Raw genomic sequence first — 20627 nt, 5'->3', positions numbered from 1 at the left:
TGTTTGTGTTTCCTCCCCAGGAAAGACATCTGTGCTGGAATGAACCAGCCCTGTGAGACTCTGGGTCTGTCTCATCTGTCTGGGATGTGTCAACCGCACCGCAGCTGCAACATCAACGAGGACTCAGGGCTACCTGTCGCCTTCACCGTCGCTCATGAAATGGGCCACAGGTCTGTGTTTGAAACCCTGAATAATGGAATATCGTAACAATGGGCCATGTGACAAAGAAAGCATCTCGTTACCATGATTGGTTATACAGTTGCGTCATTAAATCTCCTGGCATTAGCGCATCAGCCCTAATAGTTAGTATCTGGTAACCAAACATAAACACAGATTGATACCTGAGATTGATGTGATTTGGGTGTAGATCATTTAATCACAGTGGAAGTGAACAGACAGAAAAGCTTGATTTGTTCTCATCTTTTGGATTTTCTTTAACCCCATTTTTCTAATCTAGAGCGTTGTTGAGTTGTAGCTTCAGTGTCAGTTCAATCCATAGAACTAGAATAGGAGTAGAACAGACATTAAATGTTTGGCGTGGTCATTTGACTAGTACAAAAGATAATAGCGATTGTTGTTAGTTGTTATGGTGACAACACACGTCAGTGCGGACGTAAAGTGCCAAATCGACGTCTGTTAAGGCCAATTCATACTTTCTTTCTTCTCACTTGTAAAAGGGACAGCCGAAAAGGCAGGACTACACGCACACACACACACATTAGACGCCAACGCTGTTGTTTTACACGTCACGCCAGCATAAGTGAGTCCACGACTTGCCACAATTTATGTACTTGTAAGTTGTCTTTATTTTATTTTTTTGGGGGCATTTTCCATTTTTATTGAGAGGACAGTGGTTATAGTCTTGGAAAGGGGGAGAGAGAGAGTGGATGCGGAAAGGGCCACAGGCCGGATTCGAACCCGGGCCGCCGCGGTCAGGACCAAGCCTTGTTACATGGGCGCCTGCTCTACCAACTGAGCTAACCCAGACGCCCTGTAAATTGTCTTTAGACGGAGAAATCAACGGCCCGTTTCCTGAAGTGAATTTGTTGGTAAATGCCTTTTGAAAATGTAAGATGTCTTCTTTATTATAAGAAATAAAGGTAAAAACAAAGAAAAATTGACGCAAGTTGATTTACACGGAAGTTAGCCCGCTACAGCGGTTGCAATGGCAACGGTACACATACAAATTTAAATTGACAAACATATATGTGAGTCATGGTGCAACAAGGTCCCACGGTGGTCCACCTGAAGGGGAGGGACTTTGCCTCTCTACAATGAATACATTATGTACAAATCTTCACGGTATTCTATTTGGGCAAGAAATGAAAGTACTTTACTGCGTTGTACTAACAGGAAATGATGTAAGACATGCACCAACAAAAGTCATCAAATGACTTTGGACTGGATTTTTTAAATTTGGAAACAAATGTGTTTCGTGCTTTTATCACAGGATTGGGACACGTTGCTGTAGAATTCTATTAAGATCAACAAGTTGTTTGTTCAGAGGCACAATCAGGTTTTTGCAGGTCCAACCGCTGAAGGCCGTCCATTCTTGTGAAACATTTCTTTGTGTGAAGATAATATCATAATTGGTCATGTTGGTTGTGTTTGAACGCAGCTTTGGAATCCATCATGATGGTCAGGGGAACGACTGTGAGCTGGCGGGGAGGCACCCGTTCATCATGTCCAGACAGCTGATGTATGACAGCTCGCCTCTCACTTGGTCCTCCTGCTCCAAAGAATACATCACACGCTTCCTTGAGTAAGGCTGGATTCATACTTTATTCTGAAGTCATGAATCATAAAACTATAACATCATTTACTCTGTTTTAATACTGTTTTTTCTTCGTGGGGAACACACAGGTGGTCTGTAAATAGTATGAATTATCAGGGTTGTGAGATCATTGTGAAAATGGGAGTAATTTCCAAACAAGCAGTGACTCTTCCTGGATGCAGATAAAGTGGATATGCTAGTGTGGATTTGAATGGAAGCAGTGAAAATTATCCATAAATCCACAATGGGTGTGGTGCGTGTTGGAACAAAAAGCAAAGTTATAAAGACATTCAGGTGTAGCAAACCATGACAAACGTCAAAAGTGCAAATATGATGAATAAGCGCAATTCATTTGAAGCCAGAAAATCCATCAAATGACAGAAAAGCAAGAGAAGCCTAAAGGAACACTGGAGGACGGTCACACTTACCTGCAAATGTTTGCTTTGACTCTCATTATTTTACTGTGTAAATAGTGAATTCAAGAATTCCTTTCTGACAACAACAATTTCACCTGGAGCAAAGTCAGAGTTCATGTTTGTTGAACTCTGACCCACCAAACTTCGAGAATCAGCATGTTTTGCTATTAGAATAGTTGCTTCATACAGTTGGGTATCTGGAGTGTCTACCAACCTATAAACTGTGAAATAAGACAACCCAGTCAGTTTTTTGTGGGCTGTCTGTCCGACATTTTTCAGATCTTTTTTTTCTTACATTTTTTCAGACTTTTTGTTTCGGACATTTTTTCAGACTTTTTTTCGGACATTTTTCAGATATTTTTTCTCAGACTTTTTTTTCTGACATTTTTTCGGACTTTTTGTTTCGGACATTTTTCAGACTTTTTTTTCGGGCATTTTTCAGATCTTTTTGTTTTGGAATTTTTTTTCAGACTTTTTTTTCCAGACTTTTTTTGTCCAACATTTTTCAGATCTTTTTTTTCAGACTTTTTTTTATCTGACATTTTCAGACATATTACAGACTTTTTTCGGACATTTTTTCAGACTTTTGTTTCGGACATTTTTCAGATCTTTTTTTTCTGACTTTTTTTGTCCGACATTTTTCAGATATTTTTTCTCAGACTTTTTTTTCAGACATTTTTTCAGACTTTTTGTTTCGGACATTTTTTCAGACTTTCTTTTCGAACATTTTTCAGACTTTTTTTCAGACATTTTTTCAGATCTTTTTTTTCAGAGTTTTTTTGTCCGACATTTTTCAGATCTTTTTTTTCAGACTTTTTTTTCTCTGAAATTTTCAGACATATTACAGACTTTTTTCCAGATCTTTTTTTTCGGACATTTTTCAGATCTGTTTTTTTCAGACTTTTTTTCGGACATTTTTCAGATATTTTTTCTCAGACTTTTTTTTCGGACATTTTTTCGGACTTTTTGTTTCGGACATTTTTCAGACTTTTTTTACGGGCATTTTTCAGATCTTTTTGTTTTGGAAATTTTTTTCAGACTTTTTTTTCCAGACTTTTTTTGTCCAACATTTTTCAGATCTTTTTTTTCAGACTTTTTTTCTCTGACATTTTCAGACATATTACAGACTTTTTCGGACATTTTTTCAGACTTTTGTTTCGGACATTTTTCAGATCTTTTTTTTCTGACTTTTTTTGTCCGACATTTTTCAGATATTTTCTCAGACTTTTTATTTCGGACATTTTTTCAGACTTTCTTTTCGAACATTTTTCAGACTTTTTTTCAGACATTTTTTCAGATCTTTTTTTTCAGACTTTTTTTGTCCAACATTTTTCAGATCTTTTTTTTCAGACTTTTTTTTCTCTGAAATTTTCAGACATATTACAGACTTTTTTCGGACATTTTTTCCCAGATCTTTTTTTTCGGACATTTTTCAGATCTGTTTTTTCGGACTTTTTTTGTCCGACATTTTTACAGACTTTTTTTGGAATATTTTTCAGACTTTTTTCTCTGACATTTTTATGATCTTTTTTTTGGACATTCAAACTGTGAGTTTTATGTCTGCCTTAATTTGTAAATGCTGCTCCTTTTGATAAGTGTTATATTATTATTATTATTATTATCAACCACTCAAGATATGTCTGTTGACAGATTAAACCTTCATTGCACAACATGAGATAATATCCTACAATCTAGCGTTAAATATTACAATTACACAGAAAATTCGGATTTTCTACAATAAATGGTGTTTGTTGTCAAAACTAAGAACCAATCAGCTCTTTGATCAGGCGACAGCCTGGCATTTCCCATCATGCCCTTGTTCTTGCGGTCGGTGAAGAGCAACTACGGCACCTGGCTTTAAAAATTACGTCCGCCTCGATCTCGTGAGGTTGTCGCAAGTCGGGATCGCGTCGGACACAAATCCAACCGGCATGCATTGTGCGCCGATCGGCGGTGATCGATTCTGCGCAGGCCTGGCTCATCTCGAACGAGCCTAATATATCGCCCTTCATCCTAGTATCTCCACCCACGGCTTGAGAACTACCATTGCAAACGTGCGTCATATTTTTCTTGCAAGCCAATCGGAGCAGACTGGGCTTTTGCAGGAGGTGCCCTTAAAGAGACAGGCGATAAAACGGAGCGTTTCAGACAGCGGGTGAATACAGGCATAATCAGACAGACAGTATGAGGAAAAAATTGTGTTTTTTGAACATTAAAGCATGTAAACATGTTCTAGTAGAAACCCAAAATATAAATATGAACCTGAAAATGAGCATGATATATCCCCTTTAATACTGGGCTAGGAGACTGTAGTGCAGTATAAAAGCAAAGATTTTTGTAACTTTTGCTGAATGTTCAAAGCATGCTAGTAGCCACAAGCAAGGGTTTCTCCTGTTGACCTTTCAGTTTTCTCTTTTTGTTTCTGTCAGGTATCGGTCTCAACCACCACACCTTGTGCCCCCTTTCTCTTCTTCATCTCTTTCAAAAGGTCACACATTCAACATCACATCTTTGTTTGTCTGTCTCAGTCGTGGCTGGGGTTTCTGTCTGGATGACCGTCCATCTAAGAGGGACCTAACCACCCCGCTGGCTCGCCTCGGTGTCCGCTACACCACACACCACCAGTGCCAACTCCAGTACGGCCCAAACGCCACCTTCTGCCACGAGGTTGATGTGAGTATCGTGCATCTAAACACCAGCTGAAAATGTCAGAAATCTTTTATAAAATAGTCCTTCCCTCACTGTTTGTGGATTACTGTCTCTCTTTCAGAACATTTGCCAGATTCTTTGGTGTTCAGTGAACGGCTCCTGTCGCTCCAAACTGGACTCGCCTATAGACGGCACTCGCTGTGGACCAGAGAAGGTGGGTGGTGCCAGTTGCTTTGTCTTGTTAAGGTGTTGATTTCATTAGCCTGAGGATGGAGATGGTTTAACACTACGGATACGAGGGTGGTGCTGACGCAGAGCCTTGAGTATTAAATGTGTCATATTACTAGTGTGTTATTTTCTCCTACAGTGGTGTATCTCAGGAGAGTGTGTGATTGTGGGTAAACTCCCAGAGACGGTGAATGGAGGCTGGGGACAGTGGAGTACGTGGTCTCACTGCTCCAGGACCTGTGGAACTGGAGTTCAGTCAGCAGAGAGGGAGTGTAGCAACCCGAAGTAAGAGCTGCCATTGAACTATTTCTCACCCTCTTCTTTCTGTAATTAAACCTGTCTTGCAGTCCATTAACATGTCTTCAACAACACATGACCAGGGTTATTATAGTAAACTAAAACTGAAATTAAAGGGACTATTTGTAACTTTCAGAAATGCTTGTTAACAGCGACACCTGTGGCCGTTAAGTCAATGAAAGTCAGCGTCGGGCTCGCGCTTTGCTCGCTTTAAATAGACATGAACGAACATTGCTCAAAACAGTGAGGCGACACACGTCAGCTAAAACCACAATATCACTATATTTCACCTGCTTGGCAGTAATGTTAGCTGACCAGATGAAGATCTCTCAATGCATCACTGCTGATCCTAGTGTTGGCTTTTCCTGCTTCAGCCCCAGCGGGTCGGTGCCGGGGCTGAAGCAGGAAGAGAAACATTATCGTCTCCCGACTGCGCCCGCAGGGAGACACCAGCACCCGGTCGGAGATGATAACATTTCTCGCTGCGGAGCCCCGTCACTTCACAAGACACGGGAAACCTCTGTTGGTCTGGAGGAGCTGCAGCATTTATTTCAGCACAAACGTCCACTGTACATTCACTAGATATTCTCAGAGCTACTAAGTCTTCTGCAGTGTGTAGTGAGCGCGCGTTCACGTCTAGAGGTGGAGCGAGACAGCGAGAACGCGCGCGGTGTGTTAGTGAAGGCGAGCAGGCAGAGGAGGAGACTCCAGCCATATGCAAGCGCACATGGGATCCCGACCTGGTAAATTTATATGCTTAAAAAGTTACAAACAGTCCCTTTAAAAACAATATCCGTTTAGAAAAATTAAACTGAAGTGAAACAATATTGCCTGGGTAAAAAAAGTAATACAAATTAACGTAAATTCATTTCAGTTTTTGTTTTTTAGTTACTACCAAAAAAAGGAGGCAGCATGAATTTCCGTCAACTCTCGTGACATTGAATCACAGAATTTAAACAGACTTGATCTTCCAGGAGATTCTTTCATGCTGCAATTTCTCTCACTAAAGTAGCGTGAAGATTAAACATGAATTGGTATATGTAGCTATATATTTTTAAGACATTATACCTGTCTGTAAAAAAAATAAAGTAAAACTATTATATAAAAACTGAAACTTAACATGCAAACGCACTCTGAATTAAAACTAAACCAAAATGAAAACAAAAAGTCAAAACTAAAATAAAATAAAAACTAATTGAAAATTAAAAATTATTATAACCTTATACATGACGTCCTGAAACTGATCATATGGTTGATTCAAAGTGTGCTTCTGTGTTTTCCACAGACCAGAGTTTGGGGGCAAGTACTGCACGGGTGAAAGGAAACGTTATCGGACCTGTAACACTAAACCATGCCAGAAGGATAAACCGACCTTTAGAGAGATGCTGTGCAGTGAGTTTGACACGGTGCCGTACCAAAACGAGCTCTACACGTGGATTCCTGTGTCTAACCCACGTAAGTGATCACAGCCTCAAATATAAAATCAGATACTACAGATAGACAGACACACTTATGCCAGTAGCCCTCTTTTCATATCACAGAAAATCTGTAGCTGTGATTGTATATTTCACCCAACAGAGGGCAGCATTTACACTAGAAAACCTTCAGCGATGCAGCTCTACTGTATCTCAGCAGGGACATTAATGTTTCAGTACAGTTCAGTGAAGTAATTGTCTGCACACATTCTTTTTGTGCCTTGTTTCAGTTCCCAAATTCAGATCACTGTTTCTACATAATTAATGTAATTTTATTGGGCTCATTAGTTTTTTGTTTGTTTGTTAGAAATTATACAAAAATGTCTCAGTGAAAATGTGGTCTTCATCATCATCTCCCAGGGTTGGCTCAGATTACTTTGAAATGTAGTCAGTTATTGAATACAAATTACATGGCACTTTTGTAATTAGTAACTTTGTTGAATTACAAAAACATTTAATCTAATCTGCAATATTTGTAATGTTTGATTTTGAAGTAATCCAAAAATAATCATTCAATTTATACTAAAACAATAGCTGCAACCACACAATTTTAGTTCCATAAATATTATTTGTTTCTCTTCTCAAAGAATTTTCAATGCAAATAAAATAAATTTTGCATATTCAGCATTTACAGTTGGTCAAATCAGATTACCTTCCCAAAAACAGCACTGACACAAACTACAGGTGTACTGTGTGTGTATTTTAAAACATTCTTTTGTATAAGTTTTTGTTGCAGCTGTTTTAAATCAAAGGCCACATGGAGGACTTTGCTCTTGTTATGCAAGACAAGCTCAAAATGTTCATCATTTTCATTGGAAATAAAAAGGAACAAAAACTCCACTATCCATAAATCATCATTAAATCATTAAATCATCACTGACAAAACTAGAACAAAACTTAATTTGATATATAGTAGAACATATTATATTATTATACAAATCAAAATACCATTACAAAAACATGTTAAATGTATATTTTAAAGACGTAATCAAAAATGTAATCAAGTAATTTTTGACAATGTAACTATAATCTGATGTGTACATAATACATGTTTTCAAATGTAATCTGGGCAGATTAAAGTAACTTTAAAAAAATATATATATATTATTATGTAATCCTGATTACATGTAATTAGTAACTTCTTGGGCTGTCAATTGATTAAAATATTTAATTGCAATTAATCGTATGATTATCCATAGTTAAACATGATTAATGGCAAATTAATCACATTTTTTATCTGTTCAAAATGTACCTTGAAAGGAGATTTGTCAAGTATTTAATACTCTTATCAACATGGAATGGACAAATATGCTGCTTTATACAAATGTATGTATATATTTATTATTGGAAATCAATTAACAACACAAAACAATGACAAATATTGCCCATAAAAATATGCTCAAATCATAACATGGCAAACTGCAGCCCAACAGACAACAACAGCTGTCAGTGTGTCAGTGTGCTGACTTGACTATGACTAGCCCCCAAACTGCATGTGATGATCATAAAGTGGGCATGTCTGTAAAGGGGAGACTTGTGGGTACCCATAGAACCCATTTTCATTCACATATCTTGAGGTCAGAGGTCAAGGGACCCCTTTGAAAATGGCCATGACAGTTTTTCCTCGCCAAAGTTTAGTGTAAGTTTGGAGCGTCATTTAGCCTCCTTTGCTAAGTATGACATGCTTGGTACCAATAGATTTCTTAGATTTTCTAGTTGCATATGATACCAGTATCTTCTCTTTAGCTTTAAAAAAGAAGTTAGTGGCGTTAAAACTAATTTGCGTCATCGAGTTATTATCTCGTTAACTTTGACAACCCTAGTTACTTCCCAACCCCGTCCTGTTCCTGATAGTTGGGCTTGACATTAGTAGATTGGACTCACATTTAATTGTAATTAAACTAAATGAAACTCCTCTTTTCTCCAACCTTCGACCATCTTTAGTAAACCCCTGCGAGCTGCACTGTCGACCAGTCGTTGAGTATTTCTCCGAGAAGATGCTTGATACTGTGACGGACGGGACGCCGTGCTTCATGAACAACAAGTCCAGAAACATCTGCGTCAACGGAGTGTGCAAGGTAGTGTGGCTGGGTAAGAGACTAAAAGAGACGAGGGGGGATTATAGAGGACCAGGATATGAGATAGTATAACGGAGGGAGGAGTTTTTCTGTGCAAACCTCCATCTTACGTGACTCTGTAATGTGTCCGATTGTATATTTACGTGTGTTTTGTCTGTAGGCGGTAGGCTGCGACTATGGCATTGACTCAAACGCTGTGGAGGATCGCTGCGGAGTCTGCTTGGGCGATGGCACGAGCTGTGAGACGGTCTACAAGTCGTTTGATGAAGGAGAAGGCTTTGGTGAGTTTAACACAAAGGATATCTGAACAGCTGGACACAAATTGAATTATCCAGACATGAGAATTGATCCAATTATAAAATTGCGGTAACACAAAACAGGCAACGTACTAATGAGCAAACGCTTTGATGTACCCACCAGAACAGTGTGAAAAAGCACAGAATACAAATTTATGTCTACAGGCGGAAAGTCATTTCAGGACAGTTCATTAGCATTACACAATTGTGTTGTTCCTTTGTTGTCATGGCAGCCTCCTTGTCCACACTGTGCAGCTGTTTGTCCTGCTATACACGGCTGGTGTGTGCGCCTGCAGGCCCATGTTTGCCTAAAGACTGACACGTCTTTGGCTGATTTTACTGCGCTTGGAAAAGCATAACTCACATGCAGAATCAACACTTGACGAAGACAGATTAATAGAGAAAGAGACTCTAAAACAACATCCTTCCTTCTTTCCTTCTCTCTCTCTCTCTCTCTCTCTCTCTGTCTGTGTGTGTTTGCCCCGCACAGCATCCTTTCCAGATAACCAGCCCAGATGTGTAAGACTTCAAAAGGCTTAGAGCGAGGGCAGACCTCCCCCTCCTTTGCACAAACACAGAAACACACACACCTTCCCACAAACATCATTAAACTCCAGAGGCCTACTCATAGCTGCTTTCGTCCTCCCCCATCCAGCCCCCCCCCGTCCACACACAATAAAAAACAGAGACAGGGCAGTGCCCCCCACGCCGAATACGCACACGCACACACACATGCCAACCACCCCCACAGACTGAGCCCACCCTCTATTAAAGATCAGAGGGAGACTGTCTGGTAGTCTGGATGTGAGTGTGGCAGCAGCCATGGTGGGCCATCCATTACCTCGCTGTGACTCTGACTCCGCTCTCCACTCTCCCCAGGGTACGTGGACGTGGGCGTGATACCTGAGGGGGCGCGGGACATCCTGGTAAAGGAAGTGGAGGAGGCAGGTAACTTCCTGGCTCTGAGGAGCGAGGCGTCGGAGGAGGAGTACTTCCTCAACGGCAACTTCATCATCCAGTGGAACGGGGAGTACGAGGCCGGCGGGACGACGTTCTACTACGAACGCAGCGGGAACATGGAGAACCTCACCGCTCCTGGACCCACCAAACAGCCGGTCATGCTGCAGGTAGGCCATCACAATACAGAGGTTTAATGTGTTTGAAGGGAGTGTTTCAGTTTTCTGAGATGTATAGAAGTAAACAGTAATTTACATTTGTACCCAGTGTCTGTGTAGGGGGATTTCAACCAATAAGGGATAGAAAAAAGGGACGTCAAGGATAACCAACCAATCAGAGCGTGCAAACGTTACATGTTTTCCAGCCTATACATTTCTGGGTGAAGGATAAGATAATAATAAAGCAATTGTTCTAAGCAATTGTTTTCTCAAATGCTTCAAAGACACCAGATACTGGAATCAAATTGATGAGAAATTGACTACATTTACGGGCACCAAATGTGACGGTTTTTGCCCTTCCGAAAAAATCCTACTAAGCCGTTTACATGGCTAATGAACATGAATATTCTGCTAATATTCCTGTTTACATGCAGCCTTACATATTACAATTAACGCAAAATGTCCCCATTATGTACTTCATGCTGACCTACAAACAAACCATTTAGCTAAACAAGTGGCTACCTAGTCTGTCTTTCCCTATTCTTTCCATTATCATCATCATTATCCTCATCTGGTCCATTTGAGGACCTCAAGGCATCCTCATCACCGGCCTGTGAATCTCACGTCGACGCCATTCTTGGTTGTGTTTGACAGAGGTCGATGCCCTAACATGCCGTTAATCACGTCAAAATATGGAAAAGTAGAACGGCACGAGCCGCTTGTGCCATTTTGCTTCTCTGCGTCAAAATATGTTTTTTCCACTAGTGTTGGCAGACTTGTTGGACCATGCAAACACCGCTTCCTTCTTTTATTCTTTCAACCACCTTCTTGAAAAGGTCGACATTACGATATTTGCGCATATCCAAAAACCTGTTGATATCCAAGTCTTTCATAATGTTTAAAAGTAGGCGTGTTTCTCCTTCTTTTCTTTTGGGCATGCATCTCTGCAAACTGTCGGCTAGTTGGTTTGTATACAACGCACAGAGTTTGCGTGTGTCACAAAGTGCCGTAAAACCCCAATCAGGATGGATATTCTGAATGTCCTGTATACGTGTCCAAAGAATGCTCCTAAAACCTGAATAATATCTGCATATCCCACATGTCTTAATCGGAAAATGCTCCATTCAGAATAATCTAAACGAAATATGCTGTTTACATGACCCATATCAAATTAGGAATATTGTCATATTCAGATTAATAGTGGAATATGAGTGTGCATGTAAACGTAGTCTCTGATAAATATGTCAAATATTTGAATGTTGAAATGATATTCTGCATAATAATTAATGTGGCTCTCCAGTTGCTGTTTCAAGAGAAGAACCACGGTATAAAATACGAGTACACCATCAAGAAAACCAAAGGGACAGGAAATGAGGTCATCGAGCCCATTTTCAGGTGGAGGCACGGGGCGTGGACGGACTGCAGCACCACCTGTGGCTTAGGTCGGTTGACAAGAAAAAATCTCATTCTATAAATGTGTGCAGGATGGAGGATTTCAGTAGCATTTTAGTTATGCTGCTTCCTGAATGTTTTTAGGTGAGCAGCACCAGCCTACGCGGTGCTTTGAGGTGGACCTGGGCGTAGTGGACGAGTCTCTGTGTGACTCAGCCAGCCGTCTAGAAGACCGACACCGAAAATGCAAGAATATGGATTGTCCTGCAAGGTTCTTTCTCTCAAATACTCTTTAGATGTTTTCTGTCACTGTCAGTACTATTATGACCTGAACACACATTGTGGTTTTAGTTATATAAATATTTCTTGTTGATCATTGCAGGTATAATATTGGAGCGTCACCAGGCTATCCATAAAATATTATGGCTGATTTAAGTAAAAGGAAATTGTTTCACTGCCTAATCTAGATTTATCAGTTACTCGCCCCCTCAAACAGCAAAAATTCAACCAATGAAACAAATTATTTCAATCACTTATGGAACCTGAATACTTTTTTGGTAACGACTTAAATGTGTTCGTAGAACACAAGTACAGAAAGTTGGCATCAGTGTTTACTTATTCTTTAATGACATAGTTCCTGATTTAAATCAATATTTGGCCAATTTTAAACTATTTTATTTAGGTAAAGTTCTTGAACAGTTGTTTGTGTTTCGGGAAAATAAAACATTTTAGAACTTTGGTAAAATGAAAAAAGGGTTTTGTTGTAGAAAAAAATTATTTTCCTCAAAACAAGGTATTCAAAAAGTATTGTTTTGATTTCAGTAAAGGAAAAATAATGGGATTAAAATAAATTACATCATATCAAAATAAATAATTAAAACAAAATTAGAAATGTACAGAAAAAAATGAATAATGTATAAAATACATATATACAGTATTTAAAAATATATAAATAAATATATACAAAATAATTGAACAAATAAATGTGAAAATCAATGAAAATGCTTAGAATTATTCTACATTTATTTTGTATTTTATTTCTTTCTCTTTATATTTCCACATTTTTTATTTACTTATTTATTTATTTTTTCAATTTTTTGTATTTACTTATATATTCTTCTTTTTATTCCTCTTTATATTTCCACATTTATTTTTTTATCCTTTTACAGATTTATTCTTTATTGTGGCACTCCTATGACTCCATATTGCCTCTTCCTCAGGTGGTGGGTGGGCGGCTGGCAGCACTGTACAGCCAACTGTGGATCAGACGGGGTGCGGAAGCGAACGGTGCTCTGTGTTCGTACAGTCTCTGGGGAGGAAAGGGTGCTCCATCCTGTCGAGTGCAAGCATCTCCTTAAACCCAAACCTCTGGTGCCGTGCAACAGAGACATACCCTGTGGACAGGACTGGGCTGTCGGCAACTGGGAAGAGGTACGTTTTCTTCCGTTTGTTATTCTGTTTTTTCTGTAGCTTTTATCTCTCTGACTTTGTTCTTTTATAAGTTAATGTGTGTTTTCTTCCTCCTTTGCAGTGCCCAGTCTCATGTGGAGGAAGTGTTCGCTCACGTACAGTCACGTGTGCACTAACGCCCAAGAAGAGCTGCGACCTCTCAACCAAGCCTCGGTCCAGATCACTGTGCGCCCTGCAGAGCTGCCCTAACTCAAGTCTCCGTAGACGACCCGGGCCTCCTCCTAAATACCGCCGCATCTCCCCGCCTAAGAGCCACCCCCCCAAGCATCCAACACCTACGCCTACCTGGGCTCCCACTAGCTCCACGGCCACAGCTGTACCCACAGCTGCTATCACCGTGAGGAAGAAAACAACCACCAAAGAGACGACAACTGCTTTTATCCCTACCACCACATCCCTTTCAACCCCTAAAACCACAGTCATAGACACAGATGAGCTCGATGTTAAAGTGAGAACAAATGAGGATGAGAGAGAGAAAGTTTTCCCATCTAAAGAAGATTCTGCTGAAAAGGACAGAAAAGGAAATGGCGTGGAGAAGGAAAAGGAAAAGGTAGAAGAGAGGGAAGAGGGAGAGCAGGGAAGTACGCCAGATGTGGTGATGTATACTCCAGGATATGATTATGTTGTTGAGGATAGGACACCAGAGGAGGAGGGGATTATTGACCTGGATGTTACCACGTCTACACCCCTCAAAAATCCTCTTAACTCAACCACGCCAGCACCACACATACTCATCACACCCACTTTACAAACAAGTCCTCCTACAACGCACACAACCGAAGCACCCACCGTCACCCACTCCACTCCACACACCAGCACTAAAACATGGGAAAAGACCACTCACCACTATCCCGTCTCCAACCCCCACACCACCCCTCGTATCAACCCACACACCACCCCTCGTATCAACCCCCACACCACCCCTCGTATCGACCCACGCAGCCCCCGGACACACAGCGTTCCCCTCACCACTCCCATGCACCACACGACACAAGCTCCTTCAACAACTGCGAGAAAACCCTTCACCACCGCAGCGTTGCCCCAGTCCACCGTGAAGGTCATTAAACTAAAGAAGCCGGCGGTGACGCCCAAGAAAAACAGTTCTGTCTCTCGTGCTAAAAAGCCCTCGTCCTGGTCCAAAGGCAGTCGCTCCAAGAACCAAAACCAGCGAGCAGAGAGTCCCGGCTCCGTCAGTGACCAGAGCAACGTGAAGGCCAGAGAGCCGGTCAGGAAGGATATATTCTGGGTTGTAGGAAACTGGAGCGAGGTGGGTGCAGACATTTTATGACCATATTATCCGACTCTATAAAGAACCATACCAGTAGATTAGCACGTAGCCCACAGACATGACATTAATGCTGGACATTTTCCAAGGCATACCATAACTTCTAAAGATCCTCCCGTCCAGACATGCTGCTATTAGGGCTGGGCAATATATCAATATCATATCGATATCATGATATGAGACTAGACATTGTCTTAGATTTTGGATATCGTAAAAAAGCCTAAGTGTTCCTGGTTTTGAAGGCTGCATTACAGTAAAGTGATGTCACCCACTTAGTAATTATATCCACATTACTGATGATTATCAAAAATCTTATTGAGTAAATCTTTTGTGAAAGCACCAGTAGTCAAACCTACAATATCGTCGCAATATCGATATCGAGGTATTTGGTGTATTTGATATAAAGCTTTGAAAATTGTCCTGCAGACATGAAATTTACGTAATCTATCACAGTGAGCGTTTCGTTGCCTTATTTTTTAATTGTGTTAAGTCATTTTTCTTCCATGGAACTGGAGTTCCTAGTGGGACTGAAAACTCTCTACAGGTGCTTCAATGAAACTTTGTTATGCAGGTTTTCAGCCTCAGTATGGAGTTGTCAAAAAGCATAACCAGAAAATGCAGAAGACTAGACCTACAACTAATGATGCAACTAAGATTTTCATTGTCGATTAACTCATTGTTTCATAAATCAGTTAGTTCCTTGGTCTATAAAAATGTTGATCAGTGTTTCCCAAAGCCCAAGATGACGTCCTCAAATGTCTTCTTTTGTCAACAACTCAAAGAGATTCAGTTTTCTGTCATAGAGGAGTAAAGAAACCAGAAAATATTCACATTTTAAGAAGCTGGAATCAGAGAATTTTTACTTTTTTATTTCTTAAAAATTACTTGAACCGATTAATTGATTATCAAAATAGTTGGTGATTAATTTAATAGTTGACAACTGATTGATTAGTCGTTGCAGCTGTAGAGAAGACCAACAATAAGCATACGTGGATGTTGGGAAATTAGTTTCGTATTAATACAAAATTTCTTCATCAAAGTCAGCTGTTTGGCAGCAAAAAAGGGGAGTTTTCAAAACTGTCTGCTTGCAACTGCATAATGTGGTTTAAAAACAACAGACAGTTAGTTGGGGGATTAGCTAGCTGCACTTTAATGTTTATGATCCAGTGAAAAGTAATCTAACATACAGTTCTTAAAGAATTTCTGTTTGTTCTTTTTGAGATTCCTAAAATATCTACTTTACAGTATTATTGCCTCACATGTCACTTTAATCAGTTTATCACCCAATTGCACACATAAATAATAAGGCTAGATTTAATCAGAAAATCCCCCTGCCTCCTCAGTGTTCAACAACGTGTGGGATTGGAGCGATATGGAGGACGGTAGCGTGCAGCTCCCAGAACGACGAGGACTGTGCCAGCATGAAGAGACCTGAGCCTGCGCGCACATGTCACCTGCAGCCCTGTGCCACCTGGCACAGCGGCAGCTGGAGCAGCGTGAGTAACGTTAGATTTCCTCCTGTCACTGAATCCACTTAATTCATTACACTCAATACTTAATTATAATTCCACTTACTATCCTTGTTACTTTTCCATTTGATGAAATGGGTTTGTTTCTGTCGCAGTTCTCACTTGTCCTGTATTTCTGAGCCGTTTTATTGCACTGTGATGTTCTCCTCAGTGTCCAGATCACTGTGCGGTGGTGGGACGGAGGTACCGTGAAGTCCAGTGTGTCGATTCTCAGAGCAAACGTCCCCTCAGACCGTTTCACTGTCAAGCTGTGTCCAGTAGACCCGTCAGCACCTTGACTTGCTCCCACAAGCCCTGTATGACCTGGAGTGCATCACCCTGGGGACCGGTAGGAGCATGATACACATCACATCTCATATATATATATAATCATATACTATATTTTTGGCATCATTTACGGATTTAAAGAGTTATACATGTTTATATAAATCAAGGACCTTATCCATGGAGTCAAACACCATTCCAAAATGATAATAAATCCATCCACTAAAACATGGGATTCACTTTCTATTTCTATTTATATAATAATGTCTAATAGTGTATTGTATTACATTGCTATGTTTTATCTATTTTACCTTTTCTTGTTTCATTGTATGGCAGAGATTAGAGATTAATAAAGTACAACCATAATCATATAAACAGAAATTTTGTGCATATGGGGATGTGCCCATATTATATATTATAATTACTGTCTTGATACTGTGTGTCTTACCTCTAGTAGATGCTATGATGATGATGAGTATGATGAGAGTACATGCAGATAGTTTCGGTTTTATTTGCCTAGATTTTGAGGTATCCATCCTCAAGATATATACAGTATAATTTGGGGGAACTGACTATTTAATGTTGAAAATTCAAATCACTGTTGCATGTTACATAAATTGCTTTTTTTAAAATAACTAATCTGCTATATATGTGAATGATTTGTGTTCTGTTTACAAGTTATTCATATGGATTTCATTGTTCTTTTACAAGACGTAGCCTCTACTATATTACACTGAGGATTTAAATTCCTGTTCTCTTAAACCGTTGTTTTCCTCAGTGCTCTGGCAGCTGTGGCGAAGGCGTCAGGGAGCGGCTGGTGTACTGCCCCGAGCCTCATCGCTGCAGCACCACACTGAGGCCAAACGGCACAGAGCCGTGCAGTCTAAAGCCCTGCACTCACTGGAAGGCTGAGGACTGGGACGAGGTCAGTCACACATGACTGAGATTTCCTCAAGGCATTGAGGGCATTTCTAAATGTTGTTTGCCATTTTAAAAAAAAATTTCTGGCAGTTGTAATAGTCCTAGTAGTAGACTAAATTATCACTCTGTTTGTGTGTGTAGTGCTCTGTGAGTTGTGGTGGGGGTCAGCAGCAGCGTGAAGTCAACTGTGTGAGTGAGCAGGATTCGGCCCTCATGCCAAACAGCCTCTGTGAGAAGATTTTCAAACCAGAAACACTCAGGAAGTGCAATATGCAGGAATGCAAGACCAACAAAGGTTTGTAACGCTCAGTCTGTCTGTCTGTCTGTCTGTCTGTCTGTCCCAGCAGCTCCACTGTCACGCGAACGCAATGTCTACAACATTACAGTCTGTCTTTGGGTTTTTTGTGACAAACCTTACTCTAAATAATCTAGATATTATCTTTGCTGCAGTGTTTCATGGCATTTCTTTCTTCTCATCCAGCTCCAGTTTGCAGGAAGAACACCCTGTCCTCTCGCTTCTGCGACAAGCTGAAGCTGCTGGGCCGCTGCTCTCTCAGGTCGATCCAAAAACAGTGTTGTTTCACCTGTGGGTCATAGCCAGGGTCACACACCCACATACATTACAATGGACTCATCCCAACTACAGTAACAGGTACTGGATCCTCTCGCAATACTGACATCAGATCATGCCATCCACAGACCGACACGTCCAAACCAAAGTGCTAATGAGCACAACGAGCACATATCAATCAGCGTTTATGGTCACCTCAATGTGGCTCGTTGAACATTAAGCTCTAACCTTTGTAACAGTCTGCATGTCTTTTCATCATCAGTAGTTTGGCTGTACTTTTGCCCACTTTTTAAATTATTTTAAGGTTTCTAGCAAAATCTTCACTGGAAAAAAAGTATACATATTTATTTTATTATTCTTATTTTTACCTATAAAGGTAAAAAAAAAAAAAAAAAGGTAAAATTTTTTAAATATGTTTTATATTATTTTTCATTATTATTTTTATTATTATTACCTATTTACATGTAGGTCTTTGTAACTTTTTTCAGTGAGGATTTTGTTAGAAACCATAAAAAAAAGCAAGAGTACAGTCAAAACACTGTTACTAATATTAGAGCTTAATGTTCATCAAACCATGTTGAGGTGAGCAGAAATGCTTATCAGAATTAATATACATATACTGTATATATATATATATATATATATATATATACATAAAACAGGCAAGTTTAATGATGTTTAAGGACAGTGTGCAAAATCTGCCATAAAATGAATGTGATGTTTCTGGTGAAAAGTACAATAATTCAGTAGAAACATACTGAACAAAAAAGTCAAATTAATAATAATTAAAAAAAAGAATCAAGAAGCACAATTTAAAGTTACGAAAGCCTAAGCCAGTACAAGATTTCCTCTTGCGCAGTTGTGATAAATTAATAACACAAGGAACAGTTTGCTCCTTTATCCAGTAACAAACCCACAGTTCATATCCTTCCTTCATCCAAAGGTGCTTTTATAATCGTGGTGCTGATGATTCACAGCTCAACAGTCAAGATACCAGTTATATTTTTATATCAAAGTGAGCTGGTAAAAACAGAATGTAAATAAATAAATTGAGACCTCTATTAAATTGTTAATAGTAATGATAATCTGTGTTTTTTTTTACTCACATATTTTGCTTTTTTTTCTGCTTGAATTGTGGTTTTGTCCTCAGAGCTGGCACTGTGTGTTTACATTTTCCCGGGTTACAAGTTCCTGCTTTAGTCATTTTTGTTCCGATTGTCAATCGTATAATTAAATCGGCTGCAGAACCTGCACAGCTCTGCGGTCCAACCTGTGGTGCTCCTCCTCTGGTGTGAGATTGACCGATGAGAAAGAGGTGTTGCAGGTCATCCCTCTCAGGTCCCTGTAAAGACGGTCGCTGTGTTTGTATGACATTGTACAGGCGTTGTCGTGCATGTGGAACATCACCTACATGTCTCCTATCAATGAATGTGACGATAAAAGATGATTGTGACTATACTGCTTTGTAACTGAGACATGAAATAAAATTTTCTTTGAGTATCTTTAATGTTTTGGCATGATGCATGTGGTATCTTGTTCAGGTTGGAAGACAGGAACCTCCTGGTGTAAAATGGAGTTGATATTGTAATATGCACAAGAGTAGGGCTGTGTATTGGCAAGAATCTGGCGTTACGATACGTATCATGATATATTGCAACTTTTAAAAAATTAAATTTTAGGAAAACTGTCTGCGTATAAAGAACACACCAGAAATAAACCGTTTTATAATAGGCACAAATATCACATTTACACTACAGTCTTGCCCCAAACTGCATGTGATTATCATAAAGGGGGCATGTCTGTAAAGGAGGGACTCGTGGGTACCCATAGAACCCATTTACATTCACATATCTTGAGGTCAGAGGTCAAGGGATCTCTTTGAAAATCGACGTTTTGGAGAATCAATACAGTACCGCCAAACATAAGATGTGTATCTATATTTTCTTACACCCCTAGTGTAACAGTGATAATAATTTTCAACATTAAAGGACCAGTTCCCCCAAATTACAAAAATATTGGTGGCAGATATCATAAAGCTAGGGTTGGTAATCTTGAGAAACCAGCAAGAGTACGCTAGATTTAAAAAAAATTATCCAACCGAAAAACCCAGCCCAGTGTTGCCAACTCTTTTCCAATGAAAGTAGCTAGCAGCACTAGCTCCAAAAGTCCCTAAATGAAGTGAGAAAGACGCCAAGTCGGCAACACTGACAGTCCGTACCTTCTTCTAGTTTCATGTGATGCCAGTATCTGCACTCCAGCTTTAAAACCTAAAAATCGCAAAGAAATTAGTGGCGTTAAAACGAATTTGCCTAAACGCGTTATCATTGCATTAACTTTGACATCCCTAGTAATAACCCTTCTTTGCATCGCGGTCTTCTGCTTTATGACCTTTTATGACAGCAAGGTCTTTCTCGCCTGCAAGTGCCAGATGCTGCTGGATGTGTAACGCCGTGAATCGGCAGCGCCAGGTTCCATTTCAGCGATCGGTTTCAGCTGGCCCAGATTTCCCAGTCTCCTCTGTGCCAGATAACTTGACACGGACGGACGCTGCCCTGCTCCGTGCACCCTGCTGCTATCATTCAAGCCAGAGACCAAGAGTTAGTCAGCAGTAATGGAAGGAGTAACACAACACTGGGTCAATGTGGAGCATGATGTCCTAAAAACTAGCAGTGTGTTTGTGTGCATGTGTGTGTTATCATGACGGAGCAAACACCGTCCAGTTGTATTACCTAACCACGTCCCTCATTCTGTTACATCATTGTGTGTTGCTTAATCTGTAGAGTTGCACAATGGAAAGAAGCAATTGAGCTCCAAAACAGGAAATGCCTGAAAATACCAGACTTCACGGTGCCTTTTTAGCTCATTTT

The 20627-nt window shown here is 40.0% G+C and overlaps 1 protein-coding gene across 1 annotated transcript in view; it reads left to right on the top strand.

Annotated features, from left to right (window-relative positions):
* adamts12 (ADAM metallopeptidase with thrombospondin type 1 motif, 12) overlaps positions 1–19267 on the top strand; it is a 28732-nt gene extending 9465 nt beyond the window's left edge. The window contains exons 7-24 of the mRNA XM_037778892.1: positions 21–170; positions 1619–1762; positions 4719–4863; positions 4961–5053; positions 5207–5352; positions 6650–6819; positions 8784–8917; positions 9078–9198; positions 10093–10340; positions 11629–11770; positions 11865–11991; positions 12941–13151; positions 13252–14457; positions 15819–15971; positions 16156–16332; positions 17047–17193; positions 17331–17484; positions 17671–19267. Coding sequence (XP_037634820.1) covers positions 21–170; positions 1619–1762; positions 4719–4863; positions 4961–5053; positions 5207–5352; positions 6650–6819; positions 8784–8917; positions 9078–9198; positions 10093–10340; positions 11629–11770; positions 11865–11991; positions 12941–13151; positions 13252–14457; positions 15819–15971; positions 16156–16332; positions 17047–17193; positions 17331–17484; positions 17671–17786 — 3784 coding nt within the window. The 3' untranslated portion in view covers positions 17787–19267. The remainder of the gene's footprint in view (positions 1–20; positions 171–1618; positions 1763–4718; positions 4864–4960; positions 5054–5206; positions 5353–6649; positions 6820–8783; positions 8918–9077; positions 9199–10092; positions 10341–11628; positions 11771–11864; positions 11992–12940; positions 13152–13251; positions 14458–15818; positions 15972–16155; positions 16333–17046; positions 17194–17330; positions 17485–17670) is intronic.
* Positions 19268–20627: the final 1360 nt, after the last annotated feature.

The sequence above is a fragment of the Sebastes umbrosus genome, chromosome 8, assembly GCF_015220745.1.
Source record: "Sebastes umbrosus isolate fSebUmb1 chromosome 8, fSebUmb1.pri, whole genome shotgun sequence".
Classification (NCBI taxonomy): domain Eukaryota; kingdom Metazoa; phylum Chordata; class Actinopteri; order Perciformes; family Sebastidae; genus Sebastes; species Sebastes umbrosus.
The sequence above is the reverse complement of the archived record's forward strand: the minus strand, read 5'-3'. Positions and strand labels throughout refer to the sequence as shown.